Source organism: Sinohyriopsis cumingii, chromosome 17 (genome assembly GCF_028554795.1).
Source record: "Sinohyriopsis cumingii isolate HCF-2022 chromosome 17, ASM2855479v2, whole genome shotgun sequence".
In the NCBI taxonomy this organism is placed as follows: Eukaryota; Metazoa; Mollusca; class Bivalvia; order Unionida; family Unionidae; genus Sinohyriopsis; species Sinohyriopsis cumingii.
The window spans coordinates 98,588,573-98,607,399 of record NC_142977.1 but is presented as its reverse complement, the minus strand read 5'-3'; the positions used below and the strand labels follow the sequence as shown (position 1 = coordinate 98,607,399).

The 18,827-nt window shown below is 34.6% G+C and overlaps 1 protein-coding gene across 1 annotated transcript; it reads left to right on the top strand.

Annotated features, from left to right (window-relative positions):
• Positions 1 to 5,094: 5,094 nt before the first annotated feature.
• Positions 5,095 to 15,891, top strand: LOC149779517 (uncharacterized). Its single transcript, XM_089938435.1, has 4 exons — positions 5,095 to 5,283; positions 5,574 to 5,617; positions 10,053 to 14,577; positions 15,754 to 15,891. Exons 3-4 carry the CDS (start codon positions 14,287 to 14,289, stop codon positions 15,889 to 15,891), a joined length of 429 nt encoding a protein of 142 aa, XP_089794561.1. The 5' UTR covers positions 5,095 to 5,283; positions 5,574 to 5,617; positions 10,053 to 14,286.
• The last annotated feature ends 2,936 nt before the right edge of the window (positions 15,892 to 18,827 follow it).

Below are 18,827 nucleotides of genomic sequence, written 5' to 3'. Positions count from 1 at the left end.
ATTCTTAGACAACTTGCCACACCTGTTATAGCAACTGACTCTACTACAGGTGAAGAAGTACTATTCACATCAGTATATGCAACATCAAAATATTTTAGTCTTCATCCAAGATCAAATTTTTCGATGATGGATCTACCAAATCTGCTCAAAAAACAAGCGGAGATAGAATTGTCTTTCATTATTAATCACCTGCTATTTAAAATATTTGCCACTTCGCTATTCTTCAGACAACTGTCGAATTTATTTAAAGTTTACTCATCGCATTCGACTAGGATCTTGCCGTATCGATCTTAACATTGCTGAGCATGATCAGATTATTTTTTCTCATTCTACTATAATGTTGCTATTGCCGCGTATAGCTGATAAGAATTCGCCACACTATCTTAATAATCAGCACAAAATTGAACTAGTTTATTCATAGATCTATCCTAAGAAAGTTTCTGATATCCCATTTCATAACAGTATCCCTGTCATATCGAACAAATATATTTTGGTATTTCTCAAGTTCTGACACCCCAGAATATGTCAGTATTAAGCTAAACGCCGAGTAAGGATCATATACAACTAGTACGTTTGCATACTTTTTTCCTTTTTTCATTGCTTATCAATATCTTGACAGCGTCGAGTAGCGGGTTCATATTTAAGATTTTAGCTCTGACGTTGCTTATTTCATCTGACATTTTATTAAAGTAATGAGATAAAAGTCTTATGAATAGAATGTTTCTGATGAAAATGTTGTCAGATCTTTACTCTGATCTCGATCGTGAAGCTGTATAGAACAAACACTCTGAGTGCAAGCACTCCGAGTGTGAATTACACCAGGATTATAAGAGCCCAAAAATTGTTAACAGTCAAGATGAAAAGCATCTCGAGTTTGATCTAGAAACATATCTATTTCCTGTCATCAAGGATAAATTTGCTGATCACCAGGTATAGTAGCAGAAGATGAACAAGTTTACGTTGCAGAGCAATCATGGGCCAATGTGAAATATCATCTAACTAAAAAGAATTTAAAAAATTTAATTTTACTATCTCTGAGCGTCAGATATTCTGAGAGAGGTTAAAGCCGTTAATGAATCGTGGACAGATAGAAGTTTATTCTCGTCAAAAGAAATATAAAATTTGATTTTCTGTTTGTTTAGAGCTTTAACCGGATTTAACAACAACGAGAAGAGAATATTTAATATCATTGTGCAGGCCAGTGAAACGTAGGTCTGTCTTTTTGAAATACGAAAAGATTTACTGTGACTGGATCGCTGGCGATTTGATCAAATAAATTTGATTTCACTAATTGGCATCCAACTACTAAAACTGTCGCTATGACCTCTCCATTTGACCAAACTTCGCTTATCCTTTCTTGCTAGTACTCGCACGATGATAAATGTATCTTGCTCTGTAAGCTGCATATCCTGTTCGTAGAAACTTTCAGTAATTTCTTCTCCTTTTAGATCTTTCAGCTTATACGCAACAGGTATTGTTGTTCAAATTTTATCCACAACTAATACTTCCCTTGACCAATTTGGGGTAAATCCTTTTTCGATTGTTTTCTTTACTAACGAAAATCGAACCCAATCGCCTATACTTTTTTGTCTTTGGTATTTATTCTCATTCACCAGTATTGGGTTATGAACTGCTTCGTTGGGCAACATTTCAAGTGTTTTATGTTTAGTGTTATTGTAATCCGATACAATCTTTGGCAGATCCCCAACATACCTGTTAGTGTTTTTAGATGTGAGTTGGTTATAGGTCTGTTCTTTTAACGTGCGATTGAACCGTTCGACGACAACACTTTTTCCTTAATTTCCAGTGACGTACTTGTTGATAATGTTCTGCGATAAAAACTGCTCGAATTGCTTATTAAAAAACTCCGCCCCGTTATCAGTCCAAATTTTATTTGGTTTTCTTTCTGTGTTGATAATAATATCTCTTAACGTGTTAGTTATGGTTTTTCCAGTTTTATCTGCACCATGTACACTAAACGCGTATTTACTAAAAATATCAACTACGTTCATCAGATATGTTTTGCTGTTGTACTTTGCAATGTTTGACATATCAGCAAGATCTATCGCCCAAATATCATTAATTGCGTTGGTGACGACCTTTCGTCGAAGAAGCTTTTTGGGGGCTTTGTGCAGTTCATAAGCTACAGTGTTTGGCACACCAATGACTAACTTATATTTTGTTCCAATAAAACCTTGCACTAGTTTACGATCAATTCGCTCTCGTATTCCGTTCAATTGCACATATCGTAGTTCGTCAAGCATAATATGATCACATTCAGGTTTATAGTTTTCTTTGTCCCGGCAACATATATCATGACGCATTACAATTTCATCAACCTAAATATAAGGTTCTTGATCTGATAATGGGTTGTCATTTTCACCAAGCTGTCGATCGAGCGGATTCCATGGTCCAGTGTACTGATGAAGCGTCAATGTTCATCCACCGCATGGTTTCGGTAATTTGCCAATTAAACTGTAAAAATCTAAGCCGGATCCGATTACAGCTTGTTGATTACAACACTGACAGTAAGTTATTATTTTGTAATGCTCGAGATACAGATCGTGGTCAGCTTTATGTTTGCATGAAATGCTCTGCATTTTTATTATAATTTAATCATCGACTAAAATAACATTAGGAATTCTTTGCGTTCGATGATCTCCAGGCAGTGAGTCACTCAGTTTAGCTAGCACAAACACTTTTCAAAATTAGTCTTTTATTTGTTGTTGTTTCCGTAGTTTCGTTTGCATTTTCTGTTTTACTTCTGCACTTGAGGCAATACGTAATTATTTTTATACTGATATGTTAGATAAAGTTGCAATGTTTTCCATTTTCGAAGCTTGGTTACCATGTAAACTCCAATATAAATTTCAGAAAATCACCCGCGGAGTGCTTTGCAGTATTGTTTGATAAACATCACACAGTAAGATTCAAAACTTACAGTTCCAACTGGCTCAAGTTGATTAAAGGAGTAGCTTATTTCTTTGTATTCTTTAAATGCAAAACGTACTGTTTGATAACATCACTCGGAGGTAGACCAAACGAATCAGTGTAGTTGTTTTTGTAAAGCGCTACCCAATGCGTACCAGATCTATCCTTAAAATTTAGAAAATTAATAACACAATTATTAGCAGCTGGTGGCAGAGAGCGAAGTGATAACTCATCTTTAGAAAACACTCCTTGAAATCCGCCGACATCTTCAGGTTTATCTAAAATCTCAAAATTGCTCAGCGGCGGGTTCTATATAGTATCAGGCCTTTCCCACGTCCTATCCCCAACAGATTGGGAAGTAAACTCCCCGCTATTCCGGCTAGCAGTGAACGGATGAATCCACCTTGGACCGCCTTTCGGTTTGACTTTGAGCCGCTTTGCGGTTTTTCTTTGAACCGCTTTGCTTCCTCTTTTTTTATAGTTGTTTTACGTTTCCGAACACTTCCTGCTTCAGGCAATTTTTGTTACTGCTGTTAGACAAAAGTGAAATGCTTCACAGTTTACACAATTTGTTTGATACCGTCTCCATAAACAGCCATTTTGTCGCAGCTTATATGGCACCTGACGCAGTAACTATTCCTAATATTTCTTCTACTGGCAATAATTTCGGTAGTACTGTTTTTGGAATTGTTGCTAGTGCAGGTCCCAGAAATCCTCCACGGATCGCTTGTGATCTGACCATTGCAGTAACTTGTGCTGCTGATAAATTTAAGATAAAATGTTTTTGCAGTCGTATTTTATTGATTTTTCTGTGTTAGCATCAGTTTTGCTGGCAGAACCCTTTGCATTCCATCCCTCTGCGTTCCGAAATCTATCTTCAGCAAAACAGACTGTTGTTAAACAATAGCTTTCGTTAGATTCTTAACTGGTCCCGGCGATAAGTTTATTTCGTGCATAATATATTTCATTATATTTTCCTTTCTTTTCTTTGATACAATTGTACAGCCTGGATTGTGATTTTGCCTTTTGTTAGAAAATCAATACATTCTTTCTTTTGTTTGATAAAATTGTACCGCTGGCTGTAAAAGTGCAGAGTACTTCAAGTGCAGAGCACCTCACACCCAAGTGTTTACCCTTGGAGAGTTATTCTACCTTTTGTAGAATCGATTGAAATGAATCAATCAGATACAACTAATGCATAAGGTAACAACTAACAGCTCCCGGAATCTCTCCTAATGTCCGTATAACTTCTATTCAGAAGCTGATCCAATAGCTCGTTCTGAATGTTTTAATATGTCAAAATTAAACATCTGATAAAGAGTTCTAAACTCTTCGATTGAAATTTGAGGTCCGCTAACAGCATCCTGATATTGTTGCAGGATCTATTATATCAGTTATATGTAACCACGAGATACGTTTCTATCAGTTAATGCTGCAGCATTAGCTGCGAAGTTGCATTCGATTTCTCGTTCGAGATACTGTTTATTCTGACAAATATTTGTCTGACATCTGGACTATCAAATACAGAATTGTTTGGTAGTTAATTGTTACGTAGAGTTTGATGCTGAAACACAATAAATATATGCCTTGGTAACTGTTCACTTAATGCTGTTGTTATTCGGCAGGTGTTATCGATCGAATTTGGTATGCGGTTTGATAAACTTTGTTCTGCATAAAATACACCTTCTTTGTAAATGCTGTTAATATTGTCTCACGTTATATTGATTAATCGATAGATGGAACGACTCGTGGCATCCACAGCGCTAGTCGTGAAATTAACAAATGGTCCATGATCAACACCTGCAGTTTTCATCAGACAATCGTTCTGAAGTGCTCAATCAAGTATAAGTGTATGTTTTATCCCACGAAAAACTTTACAAAACGCGAATATTGGACTTAGAGGAAGCATTATTGTCATTTGATATGAGCTGTCTGCGAACTTTCTTCGTTTAAAATAGCGTATCCATTTTCAACCTTTTCTCAAAAACTTACTTTTATGATAGGGATATCACCCATGGCCTTCTTGCACTCTTGAACCTTTTGCTTTTCATTATTGCATAGTAACTATAAATAATTCATTAAGTAAATTTAAATTTTATCAATACAATCCAAATAAATTATATCCGAATTAAACCCAACTTTTCTAAAAACTATCAAAACGTCAAGTCACTTTCAACCAAATGTAATCTTGTCATATGGCTAAGGTGGACGAAATAATTTCACAGGTATAGACAATTACCGGCTTCACAGATGAAGAGCTTGTAGATATGGTAGTGCATTGAGGAAGTCATCAAGCGTAGAAGGGGAACAGAAAAATTATGCCTTACAAAAGTGCTAAGGAGCACATCTTTGGTAAATGCTGAATTTTCTATGCATATGTTATTTTAAAGAAAAGCAGCTTATTTTCCTTGCAATGCTTTAATATAAGCAATACAAATAATATGACGAACTAGTTAGAACATAGTAAAAAACCAGAATTTGTCATTTGCTGTTATGTTCAGCTGTGAGGTAGATGTCCTCTTGGTTGACACACTTTATTAATTTAGTAAAATAGCGTTTTTATTTTATAAAGAAGATTTGAACAAGTTAAGATATTTTATTATGTTTCTTAGATGCTAAAGACTGATTGTTTTCATTCCCAGGACAACGTCGTTGGGAAAGGGATACGATCAACCAGCAAAACTCGGTAAATATATGAAAATATTTAAACACTGATTGATGTAAAAGTCCTTTTGTTTACCGGGCTACAGCTATTTTATGAATATATTAAAATGTTGATTGATGTAAAAGTTTTTTGTGTACTAGTCTGCAACTCGTTTTAAGCATATAAAGCACCAACCCCAGATCAGTATCCCCAGATCAATATTATGCCTTGTAGGAGGAGAATACAAATTTCAAACATCTGAAAATTTCCATAATTGAGACATACAGTGGGAGGAATAACGGCTCAATTGTTAGCATTCCAGACTGGCACCCATTAGTGCCTGAATTCTGGTTAGACAAAGCCAGGTTGGCCACTGGGGTGTGTCCCTGGTCATAGCATTCCAGACTGTCAACCATTAGTGCCTGAATCCTTCTTAGACAAAGCCAGGTTGGCCACTATTGAGTGTCCATTGGAGTATATGTTTACTTCAGTCTCCTCGACATGGTAGACTTTAATGTGTTAATATGACATTAGCCACTAAATAATTCAGTTAATCGTGGTAAAGTTATGTAAAAAAACGTGCAGACTTAAGCTTTAGCTTGAATTACATGATCAAAGCACTTTGAGAATAATGAGCTTGATCTGGTTTTTTATACTCCTGTCTTATGACTGGATTACTTGAGTATAGTATTTATGATCTGGCCATTCTGCCAATTATTAACATTTCCTTTTCTGGTCCATATGTTTACGGTAATTAGAGATATTTTCGTGCAACATTGGTCAGGTATATATCATGTATAATGGATGTGTCACTTACCATAGCCATGCACACAGCCTCAAACACAAGGTCAAGGCAATAGAAACGCAACTGTGACTTGTATCCTTGTCTGGTTGTTGTTGTAGGGTTTAACGCAATTTTTCAGCACACGATAGGCTATACATGGCGGCCAGTATTAATGGCGGAGGAAGAACCCGGGAAATCCCCGGAAAGAACCACCGACCCACGAGAAGGTACTGGCAAGCTTTCTCACATACCCACATTGGCCGAATACGAGACTCGATCCGACGCAGACAGAGTTGAGATGGCAGTGATCCGTAACGAAGAGCGCTTTAGACCACTCGGCCACTCCGGGACTCTATCCTTGTCTGGAAGATAACTTTTAAAAATGAAGATATTGGAATGGAAATGATATATGACTGGCTAAAGTTTCACTAAAATATCTTAAGTGATTCAAAAGTTACCGGAGTTATACACAGGTTATTCTCAGGACAAAGATACAAGTTGCAGAATTATGGTCTCTTGCCATATCCTTGACCTTGAGACACAAGTATGGCTGTGGTACTTTGACACATTGCCAATATATAATGTATAATTATTATAACATAGACAGTATGTTGCATACCATAGCGATGCCCAATGTGAAAAGGTCAAGTTCACAGCAAAGGAAAACTATAACTTATTTTACTTGTACCGTTACCTGGATTGGATATTTTGATCACATTTTTTCCTACCTCATGTGTTACATAACATGGCCAGACCTCATACAGCAACGTCAAAATCACATCAGGGGAAAATGCAATTCTGTACTTGTATTCTTATCTAGAGTATAACTTGTAAACAACTGAACATACTCTAATAAAACTCTAGCCAGTTCTATACACGACTAGGCAATATGCTGCATACCATAGACATGTCCACTGCTTCATGGTAATGATCAAGGCATTGGAAATGTAATTGTGTGACTTGTATTCTTGTCTGGAGATTAACATTTGAACTATTTAAGATATTTGAATGAACCTGTAACCAGTGACTTATCGTTTCTAGGTAGTATGTTAAATATTGTAGGCATGTCCCCTGCCCCAAGATGAAGATCATGGTAGGGGAAAATATAAATTAGTGTTCTCTCTACCGCTCCGGTGGCCGAAATTCTATTGTGTCATAGGTCAGGAAACAAATTTTATATAAAACTGGTTTAATAACAATTATTCATTCCAGTTTCATATCAGTCTTGGGGAATATATGGTCAGAGATTTTAGTTGCATTCAGATATAATTTCAAAGAAATCATTTAAAGTATTCATTGGAATTACAATGTGCTCATTGGCCTTTTTTTGGACTCAAATACTACTTTGGAATTATTGTTGAATTCATTCAAAGACATTAATCATTGTGATACATCAAGACTATTTGTATATTAACATATGCAAGACTATTGGTAGATCGGCATATTCAAGACTATTGGTAATCAAGAAATGTAAGACTTGATTCATCATGACACTCATTATTATCAGAATTCATTTTAAGATTCTATACTATTGGACTTGTGATAGAATATTTAGAATCATTTGGGATTTAATTCATAATGATGTGTCTTTTGTATTTTTACTTTGTATTCGAGGGAAATAAATTGTTTACTGAATTTTACTAAACTTGTTGGTTTTGCTTCTGTCTGGTAGTTAAAGACCACAGAATCATAACAGTTACCGCAACAATGATGATATAAGACAGAAGCCAGTTTCTTTATCCAGGCTGTCATTTACTAACTTCTACATACATTTGATGAAACACTATGCAGGTACATACCTTATCATGCATTAGTCAAGTCTTTCTTTTAAAGGTTAAGGTCATTAGTAGGAAAAAGGACACAGGATGTGTGTGTTGTGTGCTGTTTTTCTTTCTAATAGCAATTCATTTAGACAATGAGAGGATACTTGTTACTGTAAATGAAAACAAATGAAAATATAAAATCTTATTAACTGATCATCAATGTAAATCCTACCATACATCAGTTCTGAACGATAATATGCATTGACCATATGCTAACCTTTGCTAGTTGTTAGGTAGTGTTCCACAATGTCTGGCAACACTTTGAAGGCATGAGAATGTATAATGACATCAGCATTATCAGGGACAGGTATCTGGATATTTTACTTTGGAAAAATTCCATATATAACTTTTCTGACAGTCAATGCCAAGTGATTTGTACTCTCTGCTAGTTTCCTCTGATCGAATGTTCTTATTGTCACATGAGGGAAATTGGTTTGGAGTTATATTTGAAACATTGAAGACCATTTCGTGATAAACATGCTTAATATAAAGCATAGCAACCTTTTAATATACAATTTAAATATAAGTATACCTGTAACATAGCAACCTTTCAATGTACATTTTGAATATTAGAATACCTATAGCATACGAACCTTACAATGTTCAATTTGAATATTAGTATACCTGTCGCACAGCAACCTTTGAATGTACATTTTGAGTATTATTATACCAGGTAACAAAGCAACCTTTTAATGTACAATTTAAATATTAGTAAACCTGTAGCCTTAGGTATGTGCACTACACTGATACTGTTGGCATAATTTCCATTGATTTTGGCTTATACATGTGATGACAAGTCAGTAATTTGTAATTAATAAATAAATAACTACGTTGAGTAGCTCATCCAGTTTCTTCTTGAATTTTAAATTGGGACAATCCTTGTTTTAAAGAAAATGTTTTTGTGGAGTTATGCTTGCATTAGATTGTTCTTTGGTGGCCTGTCGCAAAATGACTTTCATCAACTGTCCTCGCACTTAAACATGGTGTGTGGATATTGTAATCCTCTACCCATTTCTGTCTTTGTGATCATTACTTCCACATCAAAATTGCTGGGATGAAAACTAACTCCTTAGTTGTCTTATCCAAATGGTATTCATATGCATGAGGGGTAAAGGTTTTACTTCCTTCCTTGGAATTTATGTGAGGAGGTCAAAGGCCAGTGTACAAAAACTTCATACATAGTCATGCCCTGATTATACAACATCTGGACTTGGAGCAATGACCATTGGGTGATTGTCTGGAGTGAGGTGGGAATAAGTTTCCAGGAGTCCTGGTCAACAACTGTGATGATTTTTGTTTGTATAAATCTTATTGGCATGCCACATTCTGTCACTCAGTTCAGGGTAGAAAATATTTTTTTTATGTTACTGATGTTGTAAAATGTGTTGTAAATTGGTCATGAGTATCCTTGTACTGTATGTCTAATCCTAACCTTACAAACACAATAATGCACTTTGATGACTCTTAGAACGGATTGTACACTGTATGCATAGAAGAAAGTGAATTATTAGAGGTCATTTGAAAATGTTATTTTTGATGGAAACTTCGTATTTAACTAAATTAAATAAAGCCAATCATACGTTATTTACATGTTTATGTTTCTTGGACATTTACAATTAATTCATGCATATTTTGCATATTTTGTGCATTTCTAATTTTTATTATAATTCCAATGAATGCTGACACGAATACAGTGCATTTGTACCACCAAATAAATGAATGCTAAATAGTGCAAAGAGAGGCAGCAAATTGCTTTTATTGATTGCGGATCAGCTTAGTGTAAAAACATTACTTTTCTGAAATATTTTATTGAAAGGATTTGTTTAGAGAAAATGAAATCATTGCATTTTGTTTTGTTGTGTTTTCGCAGAAAAGATTTTGATTGGTGGAAACTAGCAGAGAGATTGCAGGTGAGATTTGAGAATCGTTGTTGTTTTTTGTTGTTGTTTCTTTTTTGCTTTAAAATTTTATTTTCAATTTTAAAGACATTTTTGACATGTATATTCAAACAAATCGTTCATGAAATCATACAATTCTAGTGTTTTTACCAATAAATCTCTAAACACTTTCTGATTATAATTTGTAATAGAAGGAGGTACCTTATTAAACCTACGTGCTATTGAATCTGATGCCATTTAATAATCTGGCAGTGAAATTGGTCTCCAATTACTTATAAATCTTCTATGTTTATCTTCTTTTTGAATGCATATTATAAATCCATGGGACTGAAATTCTGAGTTCATTATCATATGCAAACTTTAGTGATCTATTGTTTAAAAAAATACAAAAGGAACTTTCAGCATGAATCCATCAGAACCAGTACTGGTTTGTGTCTTGTTTAACAATGTGAACTGAATCATGGGATAACACACCCTGGAAGCATCTCTGAGATTTTTTTCCCCATGTATGATTTAAGTACATTTATTACCCACTTTTATTTCAAGTTTTGCTGTTGCTTCAAATCTTGTCAATTTGAATTGAATATGAGGTTTACGCTTTTGGTGTGCAGAAACACATGTTACATTCAATTCTGATCGGTCGTTATTGTTCAAATCCAGAGTAAAACAATAACCGCCAATCGTAACTCTAGCTTATTCAATATTTGATATGCAAGAAATACTGGCATCCAAACTAAATAGCGATAGATAAAAAGCAAGAAGAATTTGGTTGTTAGTCATTCCCACTCCCATACCTAAACTAGTTCTATTTAAGATTTTTCTAGCACAAGGAAACTGCACTACTTCTTCTGTTTTGAGTGAAGACATGAAATTGGTAATAAAATGTTTTAAAAGCATTTATGCAATACAAAACAGGGTGACCAAGATGGGTCTTGTATCTTATTAAATTCAACAGCCTGTAATGATATAAAAGGCTAAAAAAAGTCACTAACATCTAACATGTAGTCTGTTTGGAAGTAATTTTTTAATATTGTCAAGAATGCAAATGGCGTATGAACAGGTGATAAGTCTAGGTTTGTCTGTGATCTGCATACTGAACATACAACCAGTATGTCAACACATGAAACAGCAGCACGATACTACGGGAAGACCTTCTGAAGATGAAAAATGCATCAAACTTATAGGTGTATCGAAAACATATTATACCGTAAGCTGTGAAAAGTGAATTGTATTGAAACGTGGTAGATGTGTAATATTTCAGCCGAAGTAGTTTTGCATAAAGAAACATGAAAAAGCATTAATTTATAGGTTACTATAAGTTTCGTTTTTCTTTAGTCTACAACATTTTACATCACTGTCATTTCCTTATATTGTATCACATTATAGTATTGTTGCAAGCTGTACATTCTTTTATAGAATAAAATGTTATTTTGCATATCAATCTTTATTAAATTCAGTGACAGGTTAAAAAAAATATTTCTAATAAAATATTCAGGAATTTTCAAATACTCTTAGTTTGTAGATGAATACGCATTGGAGAGGAAAGAAGTCTGTTGATTTTGAGTTAAAAGATTAACGTGTAATCTTTATTGCCTAATAGCTTTTGTTCTAGACAATGTACTTCTACTTAGGTTGTGAAGAATTTGAACACTGAACATTTGGTATGGAAGAGGCTTATTGATTTTGTGGTCAGAAAGTCAACAATCAGGGTCATTTTGGTTATAAAACAAAAAGGTTTGCTGATTGACCTTTGTTATTTCAGAATAAGTTCCTTGGTCAAACTTAGAGATAATTGTCATTTAAGTGTAATAAGAAAATAATGCTTTTGCATGTTAAGATTGGTCGTGACCATATAAATTGATCAAAGATGCAGGTCTGTTTATCCTTTACTAGATTATAAATAGAAGACCATTAAATACATGGTGCGGGCATAATGTGCCACTCATGGTACTCTTTTTATAAATTGTATTTCAAATTCTAGTTTAAAAAGATGCTCAGTTCGTTTGAACCACATGTTTTTCAAATATTTATTCAAATTCATAATGCATGGTGCAATGCAACATGTCAGTTAAGGTTAACAGCAGGTAGCTTTTAGTTCCTTTGGAACTTGTCCAGTTTATGTGCTCATAATACCAGCTTCGACTTTAAGATTTTCTTCCTCAAGATGATAATTAGATGCAGATATTTCTAATTATTGAAGGAAAAAATATCAGTCAAACAATGTTTTATCTCCCGCAGGAATATAAAAAGAAGTTTCTGTGTTTGTGGAGAACACTTGAGCTGGATGATTCGATATGTCCTGGTTTCGCCTTCCCTGCTGTACTCAGCGGAGCAGTCTTTAATGTATTAGTTACCTTGTAGTTCATCAGGGCATAAGGCCATAGTATGGTCAGTCTTTAATGTATTAGGTACCTTGTTAGCTCATCAGAGCATGCTTAATAAAGGTCATTGCAGTGCTTGTCTTTAATGTTTTAGACACCTTGTTCATCAAGGCACAAGGCCATCATATGGTAAATCTTTCTTGTTTTAGGTACCATGTTATCTCATTAAGGTATAAAGCCAGTTAGTCTCTCATGTTTTGGGTTTTGTTAGCTCATCCAGGCATAAGACCATAGTATTTATGGTTAGTCTTTGATGTTTTGGGTACCTTGTTAGTTCATCCGGGCATAAGGCCATAGTATGGTTAGTCTTTAATGTTGTAGGTACCTTGTTAGTTCATCCGGGCATAAAGCCGTATTATGGTTAGTCTTTCACGTTTTGGGTACCTTGTTAGTTCATCCGGGCATAAGGCCATAATATGGTTAGTCTTTAATGTTGTAGGTACCTTGTTAGTTCATCCGGGCATAAAGCCATATTATGGTTAGTCTTTCTTGTTTTGGGTACCTTGTTAGTTCATCCAGGCATAAGGCCATAATATGGTTAGTCTTTAATGTTGCAGGTGCCTTGTTAGTTCATCCGGGCATAAGGCCATAGTATTTATGGTTAGTCTTTCATGTTTTAGTTACCGTGTTAGCTCATCAGGGCATAAGGCCAGTTGAGCTTCTAAGTATGGTTCTGCATCCATGGTGCATCTTGTGTTGTGCATCATCCATCATCTGTCAAGAATTGCTGATTCAAAAATTTCCTTAAAATCAACTGACCAATCTCAACCAAACATGACATAGATCTGTCTGGCATGAAGAACCCACCATTTGCTATAATGACCATCAAGAACAGGAAAAAAAAAAAAAAAAAAAAAAGCGAAGATAAATCTTTCATTGCCTGGATCTTAAGAACTGCAGATTAGAATAAAGTGAAATTTTATCAAACAAGCATCTTTCCATGAAACTTTTTTCAAGTTTGCACAAATGATACTGATCTACTAATCACTATGACTATTGTTACTAAAAATAGTAAAACTTAAACAGTTTTCAAAAACTGCTGAACATATATTGTGCAAATTTTACCTAGGGCATACTGTCAGAACGTTTTCAAAGTTATTTTTTCAGCTTTAGGCATTTGATGCCAATCTGCCATCAAATGTGGTCACTAATAAAAAAAACGTCAAAATGATTTCTTTTAAAGGATCACTGAACAGAATATGATGGAAGGTATTCTCACATAGATCGATAGAAGACATTCGTACATTAAAAATATAATGCTGATCAATATAATATGACCACTAAAATTTTTTTAAAAAATAAATCTTTAAATGACTTCTCACAACTCATTCCAAAGTATAAATGATGCCAGTCTCCAAGCAGATATAATAATTGTAAACTAAAAAAAGGAAAACCTTAAAGCAATTTCTTGAAAACTGCTCAAAAGAAATTTAAAAAATTTAACAGTATTCTGGCATGAAGGCTTTCCACTATTTACAAATCATACTTGTCCATCATTAAATCTGCCTGTCATTACTAAAACAAACAAAAAATACTTTTTCACAAGGACTGCTCAGTGGGTTTTGACCAATTTGACAGAAAGCATCCTTTCACAAAGACCTTTCAGTTTGAGGCAGACTTGATACAGCTGATGCTGATCCTAGTCATGACGTACATGCCCGTATGGGCAAAAACGTCTATAATTTGAATGATGACGATGATTATTGAATGTATTGCCATATAACACTGAAATGGTCAGTGAAACAGACTTTGTCTTTGATGAACTAGGCAATTCCATGGAAACAATTATGAAACTGAATGTAATAATGCTTTAGGAACCTCATTAATGGACAATTATGTGTGGCAGGATGATGATATATCCAAAAGAATTGAAGTTCTGGGTACATCACTTACTGAAAAACTGGGAAGTTCTTTGCAAGAAGATCTGTCAAAAAGTCATGATGCTTCAGATACATCAGTTGCAGAGGAACACAAAACTTTTCAAGATGACAACATGACTAAGAAAGATGATGTTGATGGATTTGGATCATCAATAACTTCTACAAAACCAGCAGATTCAAGCAGTTGTTTCATGGATATCCAGATGGAAAACCCATCATTTACTGAAGGGATCAAGGTATGTAGCATCTTAAATTTTATACCACAGAATATTTATAAACCTTAAAATAAATGCAATGTATTTGAGGACTCTATCTTTTCTGCTTGTAATTAATTGTAATATCTACCATTTTTTATTTCAGATGGATCAGTTAGCAATTACATTATTTTATATGATTCTTCAATATCCTACTTGTGATTAAAATTTGTTATCATTTATTTTTAACCAGGTGGTGTGGAACAATATGTTTTGTATATATAGGTATGTGTAGAATTTTTACAGTCCTTTTTGTGCCAATATAAGCACATCACAGCAATACAGAAATAATTGATGTAGTTTTCAGTTCTAGCATGTATTTTAAGCCTCAAAACTGGGAGAGGGACTCAAATGAATGCAGATGATACACTTATACACTTAAACATTCACTTCGTCATATAAAGATGTTCATGATGTTAGTTATCCTTGGTTTTCATGGGACATCATCAAATGTATGCACTTTGTCTAGAAATGCATTTTAGCAAGAAATATGTTTGTTAATTAGTTATGACATGATTTGCTGGTGGAAGATAGGGCATGTGGTGATGCTCAGAAAGCTGAAAAAATTCTAATTTTCTTGTATTCTGAAGAGATCATTTTCATTGTTGAATCATTATAGCTATAAAATTCGTTTTACTGATGTTTATATTCTTGTACCAAAATCTGAAGTTAAGTAAAAGAACAAAAAACAAATTTAAACTTATACATTTTGTAACACACTTTGAATAAAAAAAACCTATGATTTAAGCATATACATCTATGATTTAAGCGTATACAATTACAGCTTTGATGAAACATGCAAATCAAATAAGAGCAAACAATTAAGAACTTACAGTAACTCCATGCTGCTGGGAAAAGCTATGCAAGATGAAACAACATGCTTACTGAGAGCTAAACAATGTGTGAATTACTGTCTAAAAGGGATAACACAACCTGATATCAAACAAGCAAGATATTGATACTGGACCAAGTGTTTTGAAAGCAGAGTTGATTGTTTTTTTGACAAAATTGCTTAAGGGAAGGACAAAACAGGGAATGTGTTTTATTTTACTGATGGTGGAAAGCGTGTTTGTGGATTTTGCTTCAGATGTTTGTATAGGATTGACAAAAATTTCTATTACAAATACATAAAGAAATCTAAGGGTGGCACAATTTCAGCTGGATACAGAAAAAGGACAGGTCAAGGACAAGGAAGAGAACATACAATATCTTGGCTTCAGGATTATGCATACCACCATGCAGACAGAATGCCAGATAATGGTGATATCATGCTGCCTTACAGATCTAGAAAATTGACAATCTATGAGCAGTATCTGCATGAAAAAACAGAAATGGTCCATCATGCAGTTAGTCGGTCAACATTTTCGGACACATGGAATGAAAGTTCCCATCACCTGAAGATAAAACAGGTTAGAAAAATTTCTTAGACCATGATTTCAGTAACTTGACTCATGTATAATTGCCATATAATAGCTCCGGTGGCCTAGTGGTTAGAGCATCTGACTCGGAGGCATGAGGTCGTGGGATGGATCCCTGGCCAAGTCATTCCAAAGACTTATAAAAATGGTACTAACAGCTGCCTCGCTTGGCGCTCAGCATTAAGAGGTTATTAGTGTTAAGACTGCTTGATTGGATAATATGACTGGGTGGGACATCATGCCCGATATCACTATAAACTGCCACACTGCGGACATAATTGTAGTGATATGACTGAAAAATGGCTAAAACTACATTAAAATTCCAAATCACACACACACACACACACATACAATTCAGCCTGTCCATCCATCTATATGTATGCTGATACATACATACATACTGTAGCTTCTTAAGAATTGCAGGTGGAGATCTGAAAGATGGCATATGTAACAGGTTAAGCTCTTGGAAGCTGCTGAGAGCACCCTATAACCATATATAGTTTTAAAAGTTATATTTTAGAGACATTTAAAACTTTTCTATCGAGATTTTACACTTTTGCACATTTGTTCATATATAAAGTAAATATGTATTTACAAACCCAATCCTTTCCTGTTTGCACCCAAAAATCATGCAAGTGTGAAAAATAATTACTTAACTTCAACAGGTCAATAAACTTGCTGAACATTAATAACCAAGTTCTGTGACACAGTGGCATTAAATAAATTTCTGTTAGGACACTCTACATACATCCAAGTTAGGTTTTTTGTAAAAACATGTGAGATATGAAATTTATCACAATTTGTTATCCTTGCAGTTCCAAAATACCAATACTGATTTTATTGGTGATTAATAATACTGATGTAAATTATAAATGCTGTATGCATTGTTTTGTGTCCAATACACCACTTTGAGTATGGTAAGTCTTTCTTGTCTTCTTTCAAAACTTTTAAAACATTTAAAAGTTTAAATGCTTTAAGTTTATGACAAATGAATTTCCAGTTTGGTTTAAAATGTATCCTCTTTATATTAGGAAATAATAATAATATTAATAATAATAATACTTTAATAATAATAATAATAATAATAATAATAATGACTTCATTATGTTAAATTGCTTCTTGTAATTATCATCATAACAACTGTAACCATTATTATCATGATGTATATTTTTTTTATAGCTGACAACATGCATGTTTGGTTTTACTTACTATGCTGATCATCAGTTCTTAAATTTGTGAGAAGCTTGCTTTTCAGTAAACTTTCATGCTGTTGAATTTCAGTTTCATTTATTTTGTTTCTTTTTTCAATTCTTTGCATTTTGACATCACCTGGATATAATTTTCAAAGTGGGTCACTTCTAAAAAAGAAGTCTAACACAGATAATACCTTGCTTCCTAAGAGTTAAAGGATCACCATAACCTTACATTTGTTTAAAACTGTACGAGCCTCAGTAGAAATCTCATAAGATCCCCAATAATTGTTCGTGTATACAATTAATTTTCAAAAAGAGATAGATTCATATGTATCTGTACATGGGCCCTACGTCAGACACATGGAGCAGGGGACTCTCCTCTGTGTCATATCTTGTCCAGTATCAAGATCTCTAAACCATTACCATGCATGCATACTCGGACTGGATTTTACAAGACAAATACATGCAATGTTGGGCACTGGATGAGAAAACACTTATGGAGGTGTAACTTGGATAAGTATGACCTAATTCAAGTTTCTATGTATTTTACGCCTAATCTCTGATTTCAGACCAATTCCTTCTCCAAATGTAGTACTTGTGTACACATTGAAAGGGAGTTAGAGAAGACCAGAGATCAAGGCAAGAGAATGAGCTTGAAGAGATTAATGTCTGTTCACAATGAGGCAGATTAAGGGCTGTTCCAGTAAAACATATATCCCCCCGGGGACGGCACTTCAAAAAAACTTCTGTAGGAGGTTGTGTTTCGAACTATTTTAATTCTGACAGTGGAAGGTTGGTTAGGAAAATCACTTCTGTTGTGGGTTGTGCTAATAAAATGAGAAATCGCTGGTGGGTTTGTCAGAAAGAAGAAAGAAAAAAAAAAACCCGAATATATATTTAAAATCGCATCTACCCCCCTCCTAGCGGTCTAACGTGAATAAAACATGGGGTCAGAAAATGGTGCCAGTACACGCGAGTGCACGTACTTTGTACGAATTCGCGTACTTTTAAAGCAGTGATACGCGTTCGGCAAATTACGTCAACGCCGCGGATATAAAAAATGTTCTTTGCGCGGTATGCAATTTTTATTAAACTTTTAACTTTAACTTTAAAAAGTGCATTTCGCGACGTAATTCGCGCTGCCGCAGCTGTCTCACAACGCTTGACGCGACATCCAGATATCTGGATTCTTCGGTTCGACATGAATGGCTGTTAAACGAAATTTAATTCGTTCATTGGCCCTGGAACAGGCATTTTATGAAGTTTTAGCCTTACTTTCATCGTATAAGTTTTACAAATGCGTGTTTCCAATAAGGGCCACACAGGAAACCAAAATGGTTGAATCACAACACGGTTTGTCTTCAGACGACGTTTTTCAGTCGGCAAATACTGGCTGGTGATAGCTATGATGACAATGAATTTCATGTATATCGGTCAGTTGGACATTGGAAAAATGTCACTGGAAATACCAGTGTGTGATTTTGAGCCCAAAACTGATGTTGAGTGCGAGTCCGATGTACGTGTTGGATGGACAATATGCCGGTTATATTTATTAAATATAGTGGGAATGTTGGACTTAAAACCCTAATACAGCATTATGGAAGAGAAAAATCTGGCATAA